The 22,033-nt window shown below is 40.1% G+C and overlaps 1 protein-coding gene across 1 annotated transcript in view; it reads left to right on the forward strand.

Annotated features, from left to right (window-relative positions):
* Positions 1-675: 675 nt before the first annotated feature.
* The window catches only part of LOC135554173 (carbonic anhydrase-related protein 10-like), a 28,214-nt gene continuing 6,856 nt past the window's right edge, over positions 676-22,033 (forward strand). Inside the window, exons 1-6 of the mRNA XM_064986288.1 lie at positions 676-1,101; positions 3,173-3,247; positions 9,851-9,996; positions 19,406-19,591; positions 20,333-20,428; positions 20,569-20,641. Coding sequence (XP_064842360.1) covers positions 1,044-1,101; positions 3,173-3,247; positions 9,851-9,996; positions 19,406-19,591; positions 20,333-20,428; positions 20,569-20,641 — 634 coding nt within the window. The 5' untranslated portion in view covers positions 676-1,043. The remainder of the gene's footprint in view (positions 1,102-3,172; positions 3,248-9,850; positions 9,997-19,405; positions 19,592-20,332; positions 20,429-20,568; positions 20,642-22,033) is intronic.

A 22,033-nucleotide genomic window follows, 5' to 3' on the forward strand; every position in this document is an offset into this window, starting at 1 on the left:
ATGATGTTTAAATGTTTAAATTGAAATGCTGGAATAGCGGAGGCCTGTTGTCTTTGTGCTGACTTGCTGTAACTCTGTGGTTCTAAATCAGTAGTTGTCTAGTAAACTGTTGAAAACGTTAACACGCTTGACCATGCTGCAGGTCATATAACTGTTTGTTACATGCAATATTTTCTCTGTGGACTTCACTGGACAGATGTTGCTCTCCGGTTTTGTGAAGAAACTAACATATGTGTATTTGAATTTATTCCGCCACTGTGTGACTGTTGTCACTTCCTTATTGTATATCACGGTGGCGTATGAACGAATAGCTTATAAAGCAAATAACACAATAATCACAACATAGGTTGTAATATGGCTTTTGTACTGCCTTGGCATCCTCAGTGATATTACCCATGCACCGCTACTGAGTAGTTGCAAAGTACCTAAAAATAAGTAAGTAGTTGCAGAGTTGCTAATTAGCTCAAATGCAAAAGCTGTCTGTGATAAGACTTGACCATGTAACCTTTGGGTTGCTAGACTCACTCATCCACCACGACCAACCAACCACTCTCCTTTCGTTTTGCTTTAAGTAACCTAGTATCTTATGTAAGCATACCAAACATACAGTATTATACTAATTTGATTGTCCCGTACTTACGTTTACTATGTTACGTCTAGTCCACGAGACCAGTCTGTCCATGGTGATGGTCTGCCGCACGCAGTGACAAGTTGAGTCCACTCAAAGATAGCCAGTCATGTAGCTTTAGTTTGTACTCGGTCTTCAAACATATTCCATGGCGAAGCGAACTATTGCATCGTGTCGTAATTATAGAATATATTTTTTTTTATGGATTAGATTACGTGTTTTGAGCGGTCGTGGGTTTTGGCGCGCGTTCTTTTGACCTACCATTTTGGCAGAGCGCGCAACACTCTGAATGTGACACCTTGGATCGTTGACGGATTGGGGAAAATGCCTCGTCAAAGTTTGTCATCGTTAAGAACTCAAACTTTGCAATTAATATATTTAAGCTTTTGCAAAATTAATTTGGAATGAATGAAGAATGCATATCGTTTGGGAAATATTTTTGATTTTTCAAGCATATTTCATCTGCACATCAGGTAAGCCTTGAAGCCTGCGGTAATTAAATGGAATACATGAGATGAAGTGATGAACTTCAGGGCTTGAACAAACCCCAGAATATTGTGACACATTTAAATGTATTTGGATAAGGAAATACAGAATAGTCTTCTGTTGGTGATACGGTTCCTACTGTAAACCGTGCAATGTAGGGCACGGGTGTTGCAGCTGTCTACGAAGAATTGTTTCAGTGTAGGTTTAAGCATGACAGGTCTTTAAAGGTCACTAAAGCAAATATTTACTCCACTTGCGCGTGAGTTGGCAACACAATTACTGTAATCGTTGATTATCTAGCCGTTCTCTTGAATGTTAGTCATAATATTATATAATATGCTATTTGTGTTTAGGATTATAGATTTGTTTTGTACCGCCCCCAATTTGGTACCAATGAGAGAACATTTTACAAAATCTCTTTGCGCCTGTCGAATTTATAATGCTGAGATTAGATTCAACATTGGCGTGTTCCACATACAGATGCTCTTTGCATGTTGCATGGATATTATTACCCACATCTTACATCATCGCAAACACATCGAATATCTTGTCTGCATCCTAGGAGGCCTCTGTCCCAAAATAAGCTATGACAGAGACTAATTTGTCAATAGATGGAACTTTTCAAGTATGTTTCATTTCTGTTCTTATTTACATCTGCCAGACAGCAATAAATGGTATCTTATGTTCTTACTCTCATGACCGCTGACATGATGTTTAGTGGGAAGAACAGCTGACCATGGGGCTTGACCCCAAGATCCAGCATTGCAGAGGTCAAGTGATGTACCACAAAACCCTGGGCCTGGGATAGAGGCAGTAGAACACTCAGGAGAACACTCACATGTCAGCATTCTCTCCCTTTGAGACTTGTCCATTCGCACAGAGCCCATCTGCAAACCAGCACCCTAGAAACCTCCGGAATGATTCCTTTGCTGCCTGCCACCAATATAGCAAGAGAGATGAAAACTGACAGGGGGCATGATCCTCAAATCCTGTGTGGTGCAGAGGCAGGTGCTCTACCACCTGTACCACAACAACTTGGCCTCAGGGCAATTCATAGGATTTGGGATGTAAATTTGTTTCCCTCCATTAAGTGTGATATGTTATGTTATGAATGGAATAGCTGTTGTACAATATCATATGAATTGGAGGACGTGTAGTATCACGTCTTACCCGGCCGTACAATATCATACAAATTGGATGATGAAATGTATAATGCATCTCGGAGGACAAATGGTGCTGGAGGTAGCCTAGTGGTTAGAGTGTTGGGCCCGTCACCGAGAGGTTACTGGATCAAATCCCTGAGCTGACAAGATAAAAATCTGTTGTTCTGAACCAGGCAGTTAACCCACTGTTCCCCGGTATGCCGTCATTGTAAATAAGAATTTGTTCTTAACTGAATTGCCTAGTTAAAAAAAAATAAGTATTTGATGTCTTGCTCTGATTACAGGCTGCTTGTTCTTCTGTTAGCATTTGTGGTAAGGACAAATGTTAGGGGAATTTACGTTGCAGGTTAGTAGAATTAGGTTGAGGTTAGGGAAAGTGTTAGCTTAAATGCCACAGTTGTCCCCGACGCAACTCGAACACACAACCTTTGGTTGCTTTATTTGAATTATTTCTTTCAGATTTTTCAGGGGGTGCTGAGGGTACATTTTATTGGTCACATACACATGGTCAGTAGATGTTATTGTGAGTGTAGTGAAATGCTTGTGCACCCTACTTCCCTTGGTTATGGACCAACCTCTTTTCATTTCTGTCTTAAGTAACCAGCCCATTATTCTATTTGTACCGTAACGCAACATATCCTATTAAATGGATGTACTATTAAATGTATCCACTTGATCATTCCAAACCCTACGTCTCTTTAATGTGGTCAGGCTGACCACAAAAGCCAGGGCCTCAATTCAGTTTTTATCTCTAATCTCTTTCATTGTCTCTTTAAAGGTAATATTAGACTTAAGAAGTGAAAGTTAATAGTGTTCTAACAAGTGAGTTGGTGATCATTTTCAGAGACATGATAGTTTCTGTGTTTTTTTTTTTTTTTTTTTTTTTCTACTGCAGCACAGCTAATTTCACCAAAGATTCATGACGGTTGGTGGGCGTACAAAGATGCTGTCCAAGGGAGCTTTGTTCCAGGTAATTATTTTTGATGTTGAACAAACACTGACATCACATGAACTCAAAGCCTTGGTGTCCACATGGCCCACTATTAAATAAGGAGATGGTCCTATCAGTTTTCCACATTGGTTCAATGTCATCACGTCATTGTTTTTTGTTGAAATGACGTGGAAACAATGTTGATTCAACCAGCTTTTGTCCAGTGGGTTGTTTCGTAACAGAAAGCCAGGCCAAACAGTCCTCTCTGTTTTGGGAAGGGAACATTTCTTGTTAACCAGGAGGGTTCGCTTGTTACTAACGTTCTTGCTCCTGGGCAGTGTTATTGACATGGGCTGGCTTCATCCTCCGCCCTCTGTCTCTGCAGCAGGAGCTTCAGGTTCACTACTGTTCTGACTGCAGGTCTTCTAAAAGTTTTATCACAGCCCTCTCTCCATCTTCCTCCCTCCCTGTGTTTCTTTACTCCATAATCAAGGGGAGCACAGGCATACAAGTATACAGAAGAAGAATGGCAGCGCATTGAATAAAATAGAGGTCTCAGACCTTTTCAACGAGGAAGGATGAATGACCAATATACAGTGCCTTGCGAAAGTATTCGGCCCCCTTGAACTTTGCGACCTTTTGCCACATTTCAGGCTTCAAACATAAATATATAAAACTGTATTTTTTTGTGAAGAATCAACAACAAGTGGGACACAATCATGAAGTGGAACGACATTTATTGGATATTTCAAACTTTTTTAACAAATCAAAAACTAAAAAATTGGGCGTGCAAAATTATTCAGTCCCCTTAAGTTAATACTTTGTAGCGCCACCTTTTGCTGCGATTACAGCTGTAAGTCGCTTGGGGTATGTCTCTATCAGTTTTGCACTGAAATGTTTAGAGGGACGGCCAGGTCTTGGTAGAATTGCAGTGGTCTGATATTCCTTCCATTTCAATATTATCGCTTGCACAGTGCTCCTTGGGATGTTTAAAGCTTGGGAAATCTTTTTGTATCCAAATCCGGCTTTAAACTTCTTCACAACAGTATCTCGGACCTGCCTGGTGTGTTCCTTGTTCTTCATGATGCTCTCTGCGCTTTTAATGGACCTCTGAGACTATCACAGTGCAGGTGCATTTATACGGAGACTTGATTACACACAGGTGGATTGTATTTATCATCATTAGTCATTTAGGTCAGCATTGGATCATTCAGAGATCCTCACTGAACTTCTGGAGAGAGTTTGCTGCACTGAAAGTAAAGGGGCTGAATAATTTTGCACGCCCAATTTTTCAGTTTTTGATTTGTTAAAAAAGTTTGAAATATCCAATAAATGTCGTTCCACTTCATGATTGTGTCCCACTTGTTGTTGATTCTTCACAAAAAAATACAGGTTTATATATTTATGTTTGAAGCCTGAAATGTCGCAAAAGGTCGCAAAGTTCAAGGGGGCCGAATACTTTCGCAAGGCACTGTAACTGTGTAGTCTGGTAACATTTCAATAATACAACATTGAATATAATTATACATTCGTACCATTTCTCATTTGGAAATGTTTGGAGAGCTCACAAACTGCGCAACACTTGTGATAAAGAACTTTTGGTTTATTGAATTGCATTTTATTGAATTGCACTTACCAGTTTACTGTTAATTTTCTTTTGAATGCTGACATTTTGAAGTCAGACTTTGTATATATATATATATATATATATATATATATATATTTGTAAATATCAGCGTCATCTTTGAAACGCCAGCGCTGTGTAAAAAACTTCAACACTCATTTGCACCTCTACCTGCCTGCCTCCTGCTGAATATTTGTCCTTATGACTGCTAGAAGGAGATAGGTTACAGTTTCTGCCCCAACCTGTCACTTCAATAGCACTCAATGATATATAATTGATAATGATTGAACTTTATGTTTATTTTGGTATAGCGTGATAACCAGAATTCAATATAATTCCAATGCAAGAACACCCAAAAATGTAGCCCCCACACCGATGTCAACTGCCCCCTTAGTCACTTTGTCCTGTGCCTGCTCTGGAAGACAACATAATGATGTTTGTTTCCAACATTAGTGCTGTTTTCCTAAATAAGTTAAATCAGCTTTGTGTTTTGTTTCCTTTGCTTAGTATCGCGATACTGGTATCATCCCACCCCAATTGTCTATGTGTGCCTTAAGAAAGGGTGCAAATTTGGATGAGCCAATGGGCTCATATAAGGTTATGTGTAACCAACAGAAACTGCTGCCTTGAGGGCCAGCACTGTCCTCAGCTGCTCCATGTGTAACTCTGTCATTGGATTACCTTAGTTTCAACCTCTCCTCTCGTTTAGGGCAGCAGGGCTAGGAGGAGAAATGCCTATTTATTAGCTGTGACAGATAAGCACAGCAGGTGACACAGAGGCCTTTGGAAGTCTTTTGTAGAAGGTTGTGGGATGCTCCCTGACCTTTAACTTTATGTCTGCTGCTAGTGTATCAGTGTGTGGACTCAGGGGGAGAGCCCTTTCAGCCTCTCAGCCTAGCTGCAGGGAAGCTTCCTGTTGATCACCACAGAGACCTTTATACACAGGAGAGGAGACATGCACACACAGTCACCCGCAAATGACAGTGACTCTGTGTATGTGCCTGGTGTCATATTGGGTGGAAGCCAAGTTGGTGGGATGTTTTTGCTATTGTACATTTATTCGCCTCAAGCCCTTTTTGATGAAAACGGGAAACTCTACAGCCAGAATGTACATTTGGAGCCATCTAATTAAAGACTTTACTTTTTGAAATAGAAAGGAAATCGAATTGATCTAAACAGGCTCAAGAAGAGTGCAATTATGCCTTGGCCCATTAACTTTTTGATACAGATTTCAATTAAACTGAACCTTTTGTCAGAAACAAAGGCATCACCTTCCTTCTGTATATTCTTACAGGAGCATAACTCTGTATTATTATTTGTATGTGCTGCAGTCTTGGAAAGTAGGTCACCAAGTTAGTGATCACAGCCAGCTCTCTCTCTCTCTCTCTCACACACACACACACACACAGACGCAGACGCCCTTGCAAAGACTCTGAGGGGCAAAAAAAGAAGTGCGGAAGGAAGAAACAGAATCCCTCCCACGCAAAGGGTTATGAGGGAATTTAAATGGGATGGGAAGAGGCTAGAATAGAATTATGATTACTATGCGCTCAATAATCTTCTAATGGTATTAAAAGGCCATATTCACAGGACACTTTACATTTTCGCTCTCACTCAGAGCTATAATAATGTTAAGCCCCTCTTCCTCCTTTTCCCACCCACCGACTAATGTGATGAACATACATATGTTCTAGCATATTGCTGCTGTATTTCTACCTGCGGGTATGGCGGTCGGAGGATGAGCGGAAAGGTTTGTTATTGGAGCAACACTAGCTACACCATTGTCTTCAAAGCTAAAACATTATGTGATGGTGCTAGATTATGGCTGACATTTAAGACTTTTAACAACCAAATCATCTATAGGCGAGCCAGCCAAGTAATTTACAGCTGTGATAAAGGAAGATGCTCAAAGGAAAGGTCAGAAAAGCAGTGGCTTATTCCTCCTTGCCGTGTCAAAGTAAGATTTGATTTGTTTTGAGGGCTGAGCAAAATAACCTCCTACAGCAGATGGTGTTAAATCCTCTATGATGATAAGAGGGTCTAGAACCTAGGTATATTATCCTGTCAAACCAGAAGCTTGTCAGTAACCAGGTTTACATTCAACCTTTTGAATCGGAAGAGTTGAAAATGTCATGGAAACCCATCTAACGTGTATTTTTTTTATTCAGTACATGGAAATTGAACCGCAAAAGTTATTTTTATGTGCATTATGTCATCACGCACAGACTTTTATCCTCAAACAAGTCCGTTACTTGATGGAAAAATTTCTGGTAAGAAAATGTGTATGTTTGTTTTTATGCAGATTTTAGAATATTTGCATGAAAATCTGTCACCAACTGGATGGAAACCTAGCTAGTTGTTGTACATTGTCAGGCTACCACGTTGGAATTTATATTGCTACCTGCCCACCAATACCCAAAACACCTGCCTACCTTTTAAATAAATTGCTCCATGGAATTACCCCTTGGCTTACAGCACGCTTTTAAGCACTGTTTATTGAAGAACAATTCTCCCTTCATCATTACTCTCTGATTGTCTCACACTGCATAGCCTATAGTTTTCATGAGTCGGTTGTCTGACTGTGAAAAGGTCTACTGTGTCCTAGTATTTGGTAGACAATATTGCAGTTGCAACACAAAGTTATTTGAACTAATTGTAGTTCCATCTGTAGTTCTCCCACGTCCCAAGACATCTGCTCTCTGATGTTAACTGCATGATGGATCATCAGCTATTCCTCCACTTTAATTATATCCACAGGACCTTGGGAAGGCAATACACTGGAGTCGGGAGTGTCTGCACAGTCCAGCAGGTTCAATAGATTGCAAACTGTCCCAATTTTGTCTTCTTTGTTTACACTGCTTGGAGAATTGGAAATGTAATCCCTACGATCTGAGGGGAGGATTTCCCTGGTCATTTTGATATGAAATCAGAGTGAATTTTGTGAATTGTGATTGCTGTGAATTGGCCAGTCCTCAGTCCTAGTGGTCTCTCCAGACCCATTGACATTTATGTTCTCATTTTAGTTTGTTCTCTGTAACGTTATGCTTATATCCTGACTATTTTGCTCTGGAAAAAAACCTCTAGACTTCAATTAGCTGCATATCCCAACACGTGTTGTGAAGTCTCCCTAGAGGTAGTTGTACTGTAGGGTCTGGTTTTCAGCTCTTGGCTGGGACATACTGCATTGCACCTGCTGCATGCACCTGCTACCTGATCCAAAAATATACCTGTACTGGAATAGAGATCATGAGCACTAGGCAGCATGGGTAAAGGGGGTGAGAGTTCACACGTGAGGGTTTAGACATACTTGTACTTTTCTAGCTGAGTTTTCTAATGGAAATTGTTGTCTTTCCTGCTCAGCCTCAGTAATGTCCAGCTGCATCTCTAAGCACCTTTCGCTGCTAAAACAATAATGTTTGTTTGAATCTGCCCTATGAAGCATCCTTAACAATGAATGCCTCGTCATTTCTTTAGATGTTTGTATCGCTCTTGCTCCACCAAACCAACAAGCAATGAAAGTGATTAACAATTTAATCCAACAGTTAGATTGCCGTGAGTTGAGTGTAGTGCTATCTTACATTTCCTTTGAGCATGGTTCTCAGTTTGACATATCCTCTCTTTCCTCCGACTGTTGTGCTCACCAAATGTCACTGAGTGGGATTACAACACAGTTACATCACTGTTTTAGGACACAAAGGCTTTTATATATGTCACATGACCTAATTTTTGGGCAAAAGTAACAATTGTTGCCAACATACTGCCTTCGAAACTATCAACAACAGTGTACATTTTTCCCTGGATCAATTGTTAAAACAATGATAGTTTAGTTAAAAATGCCTAGGCTTAATTTTGTGATAATTTTACTAAACCTTTTTTTAACACTATATTGAACCCTCTACACGTGCAGCTACAACTGGTAAACAATTAGTTGACATTCAGAAATTCCAACATCATTCCAGATCCTCATCTACTATATTTCATTATCGTGCATTAAGAGTAGTTTGGCCAAGATCAGCTTGTAATATAGGTCACTGATCAGCTTAGGGTGGCTAATTCATTGCTTATTTGCTAGTTTAAGCTGATTCACGAGCAGATTCACTAGCTGATTCTTTAGCTGATTCTTAATTCTGAAATTGACTCCTAGTCCTGATTTCCTCTTATTGTAGAAATATCTATAGGGGGTTGTGGCGCTGATCTGATAGTCCTTAACCACCATTGAGCTTTGCCCAGAAGGCATGCCCCTTGCCCATGAATTAAGCAATGAATAGTACTGGTTGTCCCAGGAGTCTCCGTCCAGCAGTCCAGATGAGTATCAGCCTCTAATCCCTGTGCTAAGGGAGAGAGTGTAAAAGTCCTGAACCCTTATCTGTTTCACAGCTGGGCGGCCTTCTCCACTCAAGCCGACCCACGTGATGTAATCACAGCTGGGTGACGTCACGCGTGTCAGAAAGGAGTAGTGATGGCACTCTTGAGGCCTGCCACATCTGTCACAGCGGCCCTGCTCCTGTGCCACTGCCAGGCTCTGAGACCTACTAAGAGGAGAGGATGGGTTCTCCCCAGTCCCTTCTGTCATGTGCAAGTAACGAGGGAGGGATAACTAAGATTATTTCAGCTGATCTTAAATCAGATTCTGGAAGCATTTAAACTGATTCTAATATAGAGGGATTCTATCTAAATCCATAGTAGTATCTACATGCATACATACATAATCAACTTTGGCATTACTCACGTGCCCTTTTCTCAAAATAGCTTTTCCTAGTACTGTACAATCATAATATGGAATGTTGTGCTGATGGCATACTCCATACTCTAACTGCTGCTGTTTCGGTTACAGTAAGGCAAGGAATTTAAAGGGAAATCTTTACTTCGTTTCATTACTCAGTGTTTCCTCCTCAGTGGTTCCTGTCAAAGTTTTTATAGGTCAACTTTATAGTTTAAGAACTTACTCATCTCACACATCAACGCGATATTAGACATCCACATGATAAAGGAAATTGAACTGTGTTTGTTGTCCACAGTACCATCCTTCTGGGGGCTAGTGAATTCCGCTTGGAACCTGTGTGCCATGGGAAAGAGGCAGTCGCCGGTCAACGTCGAGACCAGTCACATGATCTTTGACCCCTTCCTCACCCCTCTACGTCTCAACACAGGCGGACGCAGCAAGGTAAGGAGATTGTGGAAAGCCTGATCTTGAACTCACTGATGACTCTTGAGCTTGTAGATCTGAAGGGCATCAGGTCTAAAACTTCAGGAGACGTTGATCATTTGCAGGCTATTATTGGATTCCAGTTGTGTGTGTTCATATTATATTTATAATGTGTAATGAGGACTAGTATGCTCAGCCATCATCAAAACAAAGTGTTCTGTTTACAGAATAAACATTTATAGATTTATAGTATGAAGTAACGTCAGATTTCTACTCAGAATTCTTTAGACTACACAGACAGGGTCAATTTTCTAAATGCCTCTAGCAACACGCCCGCTATCGAGCCCCATGGCTCTCCTTTAGTTGTACATCATGCTCTGCTTTCACAGTTGCCTTCTGAATCTCTCCCATCCCGATCCCATCAAATGACCCATATAGCAGATAGTATTTATTGTAGGATTTCACTAACATTATCAAAGGGTGTTGGCAGGATGCCCCAAGCTCAAGCTGGGGACAAGGGGGCATGACCATCGTTCACCACAGGGCATAAAGTCTACTAGGGAATAGGGGAAATTACTAATCATGAAAATGAGAACGACAACAGAATTACACGCAGTACTGTAGTTCATATGGGGACAAATGAACTATTACCGAGCCTATTTGATGCAATTACATTTTATTTATGTATCTTTTGGTTCTTTGCAGTGTTGTGTAAGAATGAAAATTGACTTACTGTAAAGTATGTATGTTGTATGTGGTGGCCATTTTTCAGAGGACAAAACCCTTTGATTAAGACAGTCCACCACCCCCCCCCCCCCCCCCCAACATTTGATTCCCATGAATAGTACTCTCATTTAGTTTGAATCAGAAAACTACCACAAGGAGCCAGGGAGAATTGGCAAAGAACAGTACATGTAAGAGAGGGTTAAATTCTCTTTGTAAGTCTTGTTTTATGATTAATGCAAGTGTGCATCTGCTGAGCGAGAGCGGCAGAGAGCTGGGCCATCTGTGCTGGCGTGTGTCTGTGGGAGGACTGTGGGAGAAGGGATACATGAAGTTAGCCAGGATGTTTTTACATTCGCCACAGCTCGTCTACTCGATACCCCCAGATATATGTCCATCAACAGATGGACATGTTTACTCTCCCAGTTAACTGCCTCTTTTCCTGCAGCTATTTATTGAGATGTATACACTATTTTAGTTTTAAAAATTGTCATGTGCCATTTACACACTACATACAGCACCACACACAAACGAACTCAGCTCACACACAAATAGAACACATGTTATTCCTGATTTAACATTGAGCTTGGATTTACAGCTTGATGAAAGGCGGTTGCTTGAAAAAGGTGTAAATGAATTTCCATCTTGTTATTAAGCACTTGGGATATTAGACCTTGTGGTGGAATCTCACTTTACCACAGAACTTCAGGTGGAGACAGATGCTCAGGGGGAGGGGATGCTGAGATTCTGAGGAAACTGTTTTGTAAAGGCTGTTAACTGTTAGAGAAAGTGTGAAATAGACTTGAAATAGACTTGTTGTGGTCAAAGATCAAACGATAAGATGCAGTTGCTGCACTCCAAAAACTGCACTTTTACAGAAGTGTATTTGTTCACTTCACTTGAATGTTAGGGAAATATTTTCAACTTGTATGCTCAGGCAGCGACTGAATAGCAGTTTGCATTTTAGATACTTGATTAAGACAATTAATCCGAAGAAGCGATTTAGTTTGGCAATCTTTGTCATGAAAAAAGACAACATGAAACTGTGGTGATAAGCCTTTGCTTGATAAATGGTTCTGTTCACAGCATCTTTGAATCGACTTCAATGTGTTGACAGTAGTAATAATTTGGATGCTGCGACAGTCAATAGCAGGACATTAGTAATTTCCTATCTCACTTGCTCCCATGATGTCCACAAAGCCATACTCACTCACACACACTGTCACCAAATTCACTCATGAAGACGTAGTTTCTCATTAACTTACCCTAGTAAAGCTCAAACAGTTGCTCATAGAAAACATTTAGTAGGCAACAAGTTGGCATTTTGCAAAGCACCCATGAGGAAAACTGTCAGTCGGGAACTGTTGGTCCTTTGAAAATATTGGTGCAATTATACAGCATAACCTATTTCATGTAATGTAATCCAGGGCTAGAATATCCTTATGTTTTTGTTTATCCAGAAAACAGCCGGCTATTAACATGAGACAAGTTTGAGATAAAATAAAAGTGACCTTAGTTCCTTTCGAAGGTTGAAGGACTCCAATGTCCTCAGTCTGTCACAGCTTCAATTATGTTCAAATCCCAGACTTTGAATCCTCAAGGAAGGGAGGGTGTACAAAGTGGCTTAGGAGTGACAGAGACTAAAGGATAGGTAAGGTGGGTGAGATAAGTGTTGGGTCAAATAACAGGAGGATTCATCATTCTGACAGGCTTCACATGGAGTGTCACCACTTAAAGACATGCTCCTTTGGTGACTCATTCCTTCATTGCGGGGCCTTTTGGACCTTTTTGTATTCTACCAGTTTGACTTTCAGAAAAACATATTGGTCAAGCTTTTTTGGTGGATTTTCCAACCTGTTAGATGCATAATCCTAACAGGGTGGAAATTTGGAGCCTAAATTACCCATAGATCTGTGAGTGAGCATTTAAATGTACAATAAAGTATATCATATCGTAATTGTGAACACTTGAACAGGATTAAATCAAATTATAATAAATACAATAATCATGGAAGAAAGTTATTGAGAGAGAATTTAACTAGGACTATAAAATAATGAAAAAATATATAAAAAATTATACAAAGATACTGAGAATCCTTTTAACAAAGATGTTCAGGGGTTGTCTGAGGTCCACACAACATTCAAACAGACACCATGAACAGGGAATTTAGAAAACACACTTTATTGGCAGCGATGTTTTAGCATATGTTGTCTTTCATGTTGCAAAATGATGCTTAACCAGCCAAAAGGGTAGCTACTGGTGTGCTTCTCGTGCATGATTTTGTGAGGATTTCTGTGTACCTGTTTCGCGTGTTGTAAACTTACTGTGTTGGCGGAGCAAGTAACATGCCTTCCGTTATTTTATGGCTTATATTTCTCCTGGAAGTTGATGAATAACACCCGGGGACACAGCAAAAACGCCTACATCCACACTAAAAAAGTGTTCAAATGGCATTTCCTTTCAATATACAAATGTTTGTGTTTTTAAGGTAAAGGATACCTGACCTTATAATTCAAGTATTTTGGAATCCACATTTTAAACTAAATAAGAAGTGATTTTTCCTGGGGACAGAAAATGCACCGCATAGTAGGAATGTTTTTTTAAACCTACATCTTTGGGTTGGATGTGTCAATATGTAGTTCATAAACCCATAATCTATGAGGAGAATTACCGTCTTACCTTAATTATCCACGAAATCCATAGTTAAAAGCAACTTTTTTTCTGGAAGCTGTGTTTCACCATTTTCCCTACATTTGCCCCCTAAGCAATTTGAGTTCAACCAATGAGCATCAGCCCCTCGCCATATGAGTGATAGCTAGCAAGATGCACTTGATGCCACACAGCAGAGCTGGAGCAAGAGCAATGACGTGGTGCACGTATCTGCAGTACACCATTTCCGGAGTCCTCTTTTGCCTCGTGAGTGCTACTTTCAGAACTACTGGCTAAACAGTATACAAAAGTACTGAGAATCCCTTTAACAAAGATGTTCAGGGGTTGTCTGAGGTCCACACAACATTCAAACAGACACCATGAACCGGGAATTTAGAAAACACACTTTATTGGCGGAGATGTTTTAGCATATTTTGTCTTTCATGTTGCAAAATGATGGTTAACCAGCCAAAAGGGGAGCTACTGGTGCGCTTCTCGTGCATGATTTTGTGTGGATTTCTTTGTACCTGTTTTGAATATTGTAACCTTACTGTGTTGGCGGAACAAATAACATGCCTTCTGTTGCTTTACCATCCCAACTGCATTGAACTGTCAGGAACAGGCAGTGTTTCTGTCAACTTGTGTTTACTGGAGATTCTCTCTGCTGCTCGTGTTTAGCCCGAGACAAAATTCTCGCCATTATACAACTATTGTGAATCAGAAAAATCCCAACTTTGAAACAGAGCCAGTAGACGTGCCTCGTTGCATAGAATGAGTTTCCCCACAGAGAGGAGCTCACTTCAGAGTGTAAAGGCCACAGTTAGAGGGCGGCAGGTAGCCTAGCGGTTAAGAGTGTTGGGCCAGTAACCGAAAGGTCACTGGTTAGAATCCCCGAGCCGACTAGGTGAAAAATCTGTTGCTGTGCCCTTGAGCAAGGCACTTACCCTTAATTGCTCCTGTAAGTTGCTCTGGATAAGAGCATCTGCTAAATGGTGTAAATGTAAAATGTGTATTTTTCAGGCAGAGACAGTAGAGGGCCTCCAGGGAACTGAGAGAAAACTGATGGGGGATTTAATAATCTAATCAAAGCTAGTCTAACTTCTCTTCTCAAAACATGGTGGAGAATCAAAACTACCTCCCATTCTCACTGTTTTGAGGGCATTCACTGCAATTTACTTTCATTGATATAATAATGGGAGATTCTTGCGTTCTGCATAAGAGTGAGGTATGACATGTACAGTGCCTTCAGAAAGTATTCCCACCCCTTGACTTTTTCCACATTTTGTTCTGTTACAGCCTGAATTTAAAATGGTTTATGTTTAGATTTGTATGTCACTGGCCTACACTAAATACCCCATGTCAAAGTGGAATTATGTTTTTAGACATTTTTACAAATTAATTTAAAAAAGAATCGCTAAAATGTCTTGAGTCAATGAGTATTCAACCCCTTTGTTATGGCTAGACTAAATAAGTTCAGGAGTTACAATTGGCTTAACAAGCCACATGATAAGTTGCATGGACTCACTCTATGGGAAATAAGTGTTTAACTTTATATTTGAATGGCTACTTCATTTCTGTACCCCACACATACAATTATCTCCAAGGTCCCTCGGTCGAGCAGTGAATTTCAAACACAGATTCAACCACAAAGATCAGGGAGGTTTTCTTTGTCAATGATCAACACAATATACTCTGTCAAAGTAGAAGAAAAATGTGTAACATTTGTAAAAAATAAAAATAAAAAAAGTTTAAAAAAATAAAGAAATCCTACAGTGTCTGGTGGAAATCAGACTGAACCAGGTTTTCCTCTAGGATTTTGCCTGTGCTTAGCTCCATTCCGTTCATTTTTTATCCTGAAAAACTCCCCAGTCCTTAACGATTACAAGCATACCCATAATATGATGCGGCCATCACTATGCTTGAACATATGGAGAATGGTACTCAGTAATGTGTTGTGTTAGATTTACCCCAAACATAACACTTTGTATTCAGGACAAAAAATTGCTTTGCGGTATTATTTTAGTGATGTTGCAAACAGGATGCATGTTTTGGAATATTTTTATTCTGTACAGGCTTCCTTCTATTCACTCTGTCAATTAGGTTAGTATTGTGGATTAACCTCTCTAGGGTATGTGGTAGCGTCCCACCTGGCCAACATCCAGTTAGATTGCAGAGCGCCAAATTCAAATACGGAAATACTCATTAGAATAATTCAGGAAAGATACAACTATTTTACATAGGTTTAAAGATTAACTTCTTGTGAATCAAACCACGGTGTCCGATTTAAAAAATGCTTTACGGCGAAAGCATACCTTACGATTATTAGAGAACATAGCCCAGCAGACAAATCATTACAAAAAGTACCCAGCCATGTAGAAGAGTTACACAAGTCAGAAATAGAGATAAAATTAATCACTTACCTTTGATGATCTTCATATGGTTGCACTCAGAAGACATTCATGTATTCAATAAATGTTCCTTTTGTTCGATAAAGTCTCTTTATATCCAAAAATCTCTGTTTTGTTTGCGCGTTTTCTTCAGTAATCCACGCAGTCACAACACGCAGACAAAAAATCCAAATAGTATCCGTAAAGTTCGTAGAAACATTTCAAACGATGTTTATGATCAATCCTCAGGTTGTTTTTAGCCTAAATAATCGATAATATTTCAACCGGACAATAATGTCGTCAATATAAAAGGTAAACAAGAAAGGCACTCTCTCGGTCACGCGCATGAAAAAGCTCTGTGACACGGCAGGGTCCACTCATTCAGACTGCTCTTACTCCCTCATTTTTCAGAATACAAGCCTGAAACAATTTCTAAAGACTGTTGACATCTAGTGGAAGGCATAGGAACTGCAATTTGAGTTCTAAGTCAATGGATACTGTAATGGCATTGAATAGAAAACTACAACAACAAAAACATTCCTACTTCCTGAATGGATTTTTCTCAGGTTTTCGCCTGCCAAATCAGTTCTGTTATACTCACAGACACTATTTTAACAGTTTTGGAAAATTTAGAGTGTTTTCTATCCAAATCTACTAATTATATGCATATCCTATCTTCTGGGCCTGAGTAGAAGGCAGTTTAATTTGGGCACGCTTTTTATCCAAAATTCCAAATGCTGCCTCCTACCCTAGAGAATTTAACTACAATGTTGTGGATCCATCCTTTAGTTTTCTCTTATCACAGCGATTAAACTCTGTAACTGTTTTAAAGTCCCCATTGGCCTCATGGTGAAATCCCTGAGCAGTTTCCTTCCTCTCCGGCAACTGAGTTAGGAAGGACTCTTGCATCTTTGTAGAGACTGGGTATATTGATACACCATCCAAAGTGTAATTAATAACTTCAGCATGCTCAAAGGGGTATTCAATGTCTGCTTTTTTATTTATTTTTACCCATTTACCAATAGGTGCCCTTCTTCCTTGACAAAAAAAGGACAATTAAATCCATTTGAATCCCACTTAGTAACACAACAAAATGTGGAAAGTCAAGGGGTGTGAATACTTTCCTGAGCCTGAGGGACAGTCCACTGTACAGCAGAGGGGAATAGTTTAACCTAACCTGATACAAAACAAATTTCAAATTAAAATCAAATGTCCCCAAAATGTAAGCCCTCAATATTTGGACTCAATTCACTGAAGCAGAACAGCAATTAGTCCCAAGCCTTTTTAACTCAATGAAGCGTGGGGGGATTTTTGCTCATGGTAAGCAGCTTTTATGCTCTGTTTGGGAATGCTTAAAGTGGACAGCAAAATCGCTAAATCCCTCAACAGGAGTGTTGGGTCAGCTCCTCCTCTAGCATGACTTTAGGTCCAAATACATACATCAAGGTAGCCTGAGCATTGTGTGCGTTGTCATAATCAATGATCATTGTGAATCTGAATAGAATTAAGGCTCATCTGCAGAATGTCTGCCTGTTAGGTAGACATAGTCTGAGGTGTCAATGAGACCGCACAGAATGGAGAGCATTTGAAAGATGCTACTCTTAATAAATTGAAGTTATGTTAAGAGATTTTATTTGGTTTGATTGAGTGACCACGTGACCATACCCGGCCAGTATAAAAGCACTGATTTAGAGTATAGTCGGTTGCTACACAAGATGAATACAGTAACTGAAAAACTTTAAACATCTGCTGCTATAAAAAAAAAATCATTACCCTGTGAAAAAATGTAATATAACCTCAAATCTGTCTGCAACTATTTAAATATATATATATACAGTACCAGTCAAAAATGTGGACACACTTACTCATTCAAGGTACTCATTCTGTACTTTAAATGCACTGTTAAGTGGGTACTCTAAATGTTCTTATTATATCTTTGTCTATCAGATTTTAATGCACCACGGTTATCAGAAGGATTTTGAGGGCTGTTTGGTGAACCGTAGGTGGATTTAGTGAAAACATATTTTTATGCCAAAGCAAGCCAGCTACATTATCACATCCCAAAGGGCCTCATCACATTTGTTTGCTTACTAGCCAGTAGAGATTATATCATCCCCAAAACAGAACCTACAACTCCGAACCCATATTGCCGTCTTCTCATGCACAAAGTATTGGCCCCAGTACCAGCTCAGTGCCAGCTCAGTGCCAGCTCAGTGCCAGCTCAGTGCCAGCTCAGTGCCTGCTCAGTGCCTGCTGAGTGCTTCTTTTGCCTAGTAATTAGAATAAGTGTCAGTGGAAGATTTGGTATAATACATAACACTGTTGAGGAATTGAATTAATGTTCAGCTCTCACCATTTTGCTCATTTGATTACATGCATTATGCACTAAGAGGGAGTAGAACGGGCCCCTGTTTAAAGGGCCATAAAAAAAAAAACATGTCAAGTGAAATATATTGCTTTTCTTACTTCATTTAACCATCGGCAGTATTTGTTGTATATATTTTTCAGTATTCCTTTGTCTCTGAATAAATTAACTAAGTGGATCACCCTATGATGAATGACTCCATCAAGATCTACACGGGCATAACACTGAACTCCCTCCCGTCACTTTTTCTCCTTACCTCCCTCTCATTTCATTATAAGTCTTGATGTTATCCTAGTTTTATATGAAAGAATTGAACAAAGCTTTGAAGGTCTTCCTTTACCTGTTGGACATTTCAATGTGTCACTTCAAACAACGTGAGAGTTTGTTTCTCAGTTTATTATTATTTTCACCTGCTTCCTTAATGATGATTTGGAGGATGATTTTCATTTTTTTTTTTTTTGATCCACTTTTTAAAAACCTCATTTACTGCAGGCCAACAGCCAATCCCAAAGGATTATTCTGTGATTATGAGCCTGAAGAATATTATAATTTTACATTGCAGTAATGGGAAAGTGCAATTTCTTTTTCTACCCATAATGGAAATGATAAAGAATTACACTGAACAAAAAGAGATACTGTGGTGAGACCGTTCATCCACCGCCATCACCTCATGTTTCAGCATGATAATGCACAGCCCCATGTTGCACGGATCTGTACACAATTCCTGGAAGCTGAAAATGTCCCAGTTCTTCCATGGCCTGCATACTCACCAGACATATCACCCATTGAGCATGTTTCGGATGCTCTGGATTGACGTGTAGGACAGCGTGTTCCAGTTCCCGCCAAAATCCAGCAACTTCACACAGTCATTGAAGAGGAGTGGGACAACATTTCACATGCCACAATCAACAGCCTGATCAACTCTATGCGAAGGAGATGTGTCGTTTATGAGGCAAATGGTGGTCACACCAAATACTGACTGGTTTTCTGATCCACAACCCTACCTATTTTTAAGGTATCTGTGACCAACAGATGCATATCTGTATTTGCAGTCATGTGAAATCCATAGATTAGGGCCTAATTATTTTTTTATATATATTTAAATTGACTGATTTTCCTTATATGAACTGTAACTCAGTAAAATCTTAGAAATTGTAGCATGTTGCGTTTCTATTTTTGTTCAGTGTATTAAATGTTCAGTGTATTAAATTTCCTCTTCTGTAGAGGTCTCTCAGGTGAGAAACTTGCCCCCTTCTCTTTTACCACACATCCACCACACCTCACTTGACTCCTCTCTGTGCAGATGGGAGGCACCATGTACAACACAGGGCGCCACGTGTCGCTGCGGCCAGACAAGGCTCACCTGGTGAACATCTCCGGTGGGCCTCTGGGTTACAGTCACCGGCTGGAGGAGATCCGCCTGCACTTCGGCAGCGAGGACGTCCAGGGCTCGGAGCACCTGCTCAATGGACAGTCCTTCCCTGCAGAGGTGAGAGGGAACGAGCCAATGAGCCTAGAGGGATTATCTTTATCTTTGTTGTGTCTATAAACAATCCAATCCACTGCAAGTTGCTTTCATTAGACTAAGAGCTCAATTCAATCACACTTGCATTACAGTTAAGACTTCACTGCTTTACACAGCCCTACCAAGGCTTGTTTGTGTGGAAGATTTCCTCAAACAATGGATAATGATAAAATATGCTGGACTACCTCTATCACTCAGTCCACTAATCACATGTACAGGGCCTTTGAAGGGTGGGGTAGAAGAGCATCAGCAATCTGCACCCTAACAATGTAATTGAAGGCTGGATCGACAAGTGGCAGTGGGTTTTTTCAGTGGAGGAGGGCGATATTATAATGACAAAGTAAAAGCAGTAAACTTATCGGGTACCAAACTGAGTTTGTCTGTCTCGATTTAAATTAGATTTGGCAAACACTTTCCAGTCACTATTTTTAAGTGAGGAAGATAAGTTGCCAAAAGTAAGCGGCTGCCCAGATAATTAGAGCTGAATCCTGTTCTGAATTGGAACTCTACTGAGCAGACAAGTGTCAAAGTAAAACATTCCTAGATTCCTTGAGTTTATCTTCTATTGAGGGTTGGATGGATAAGATTAGTTTAATCTGACATAATGCTTTTATGTGCAAGACAAATTTACATTTCTATCTCACATGGTCTAACACCAGGAAATGAAGGACTCACTGTTTTGTCTTTATCTCGCCTCACTTACAGGTGCAACTTATACACTACAACCAGGAACTCTATACCAACTACAGTGAGGCAGCCAAGAGCCCCAATGGCGTAGCTATTGTGTCCATATTTATAAAGGTCAGTTTGTGCTTGATGCAGACAATCTCCTTCTCTGTGGTATTCTAATGTAGTGACAGTGGTCTTTATATTCAGAATCCCATGGGACTCTGCTGCGGATGCTGAATATTTTATGTTCCTTTACATCTCATCCCTCTCAGATATCCGAGTCTCCAAATGTATTCCTGAATCGCATGCTGAACAGAGACACCATCACGAGAATTACATACAAACGTAAGCACCCTCAGGCATTTAAGATTTGTGGGTTTATGCACACACATTGTCAAATCTACAGTAGTCACAGATAGAATAGTAGTCAGTTCCATTTTTGGATCCGTCATAAAAAATTATATCTAGAAAAACGGAATTAATTTGGCTAATTGGAAAGTTGCCAGACATGGACTTAATCAGAGATTGAGTGAAATCCATTCCAACTTCTGAATTAATCAGCAACATTACCAATGTGATCTTCCTGGTTCAATAGATAAGATGTGTAACAACAGAAACCGCCCCCAACCCTGAGAGATGCTTGAGTCATCTCCTGTTTCTAACTGACTGAAATAACTCTGTGGCACTTTCAGATTGTCGAAACTTGGCATTCCTTTAAAGATAACAATTATGTAACATTGCTATAGTTAGTATTAACAGCTTCTACCCAAACTCTCTTTTCTTTCAGTTTTATGCTCTTCATTAAGTCTGGTTAATTTAATTTTCAGTCCTTTTTCATTAATTAAATTAAATTAAACGAATTACATTAAATAAATCACTATTCATCCTTTTATTTGTATCCCATTACTATAATAATTGGATGTAAAACTGTATTACAAGTCCCAGCTGACTGGGGAGGTACTATCGTTCGTCAAAACAGATGCAGTCACCCCCTTACTGAAGACACCCAACCTTGACCTCTTATCCAACTACAGGCCCATCTCCAACCTCTTCCAATCAAAAGTATTGGAAAAAGGGGATTGCAAATCAGCTTCAATCCCATCCGTCTTCCAATTAACTGAACAAGTTTTTCCAGTGAGGCTTCCAGTCCTTGCACAGCACTGAAACAGCTATGGTGAAAGTTACCAATAACCTACTGATGCCTGTAGAATCTGGATTACCTAGCCTCCCCACTTCTCTTATATCTCAGTGCTCTTTTGACACTGCTGACCCCAACATCCTCCTGCGGCATCACAGAGAGCACACTGCAGTCTCTGGAACTGATCTGAACTGGTTCTCCTGTTACCTCTCCAATAGGAAGTAATACATCCCGATTGGAGAGTCCAGATCGGTGGAGTCTACGGTCACATGCGGTGTCCCACAGGGGTCCGTTTTGCATCCTATTCTGTTCCTAATCTACATGCTCCCTCTCAGCCAAATCCTCAGAATCTGTAACATCAACTTCCACTGCTGCGCTGACGATACACAAGTATATATTTACATCAATCCGGACACCATCTCAGGCCTTGCAAAACTTGGCAGCTGCCTAGATGACATCAGGGCATGGATGAAAGAGAACTTCCTCCAGCTGAACAGCAGCAAGACTGAGGCTATGCTTATTGGGACACACAAGCAGGTCACCAGTGCTGGAAACATCTGCCCTACTAGTGACGGTCAAGTCATCCATCTGTCCTCTGT

This window comes from Oncorhynchus masou, chromosome 14 (assembly GCF_036934945.1).
Source record: "Oncorhynchus masou masou isolate Uvic2021 chromosome 14, UVic_Omas_1.1, whole genome shotgun sequence".
NCBI classification, from domain to species: domain Eukaryota; kingdom Metazoa; phylum Chordata; class Actinopteri; order Salmoniformes; family Salmonidae; genus Oncorhynchus; species Oncorhynchus masou.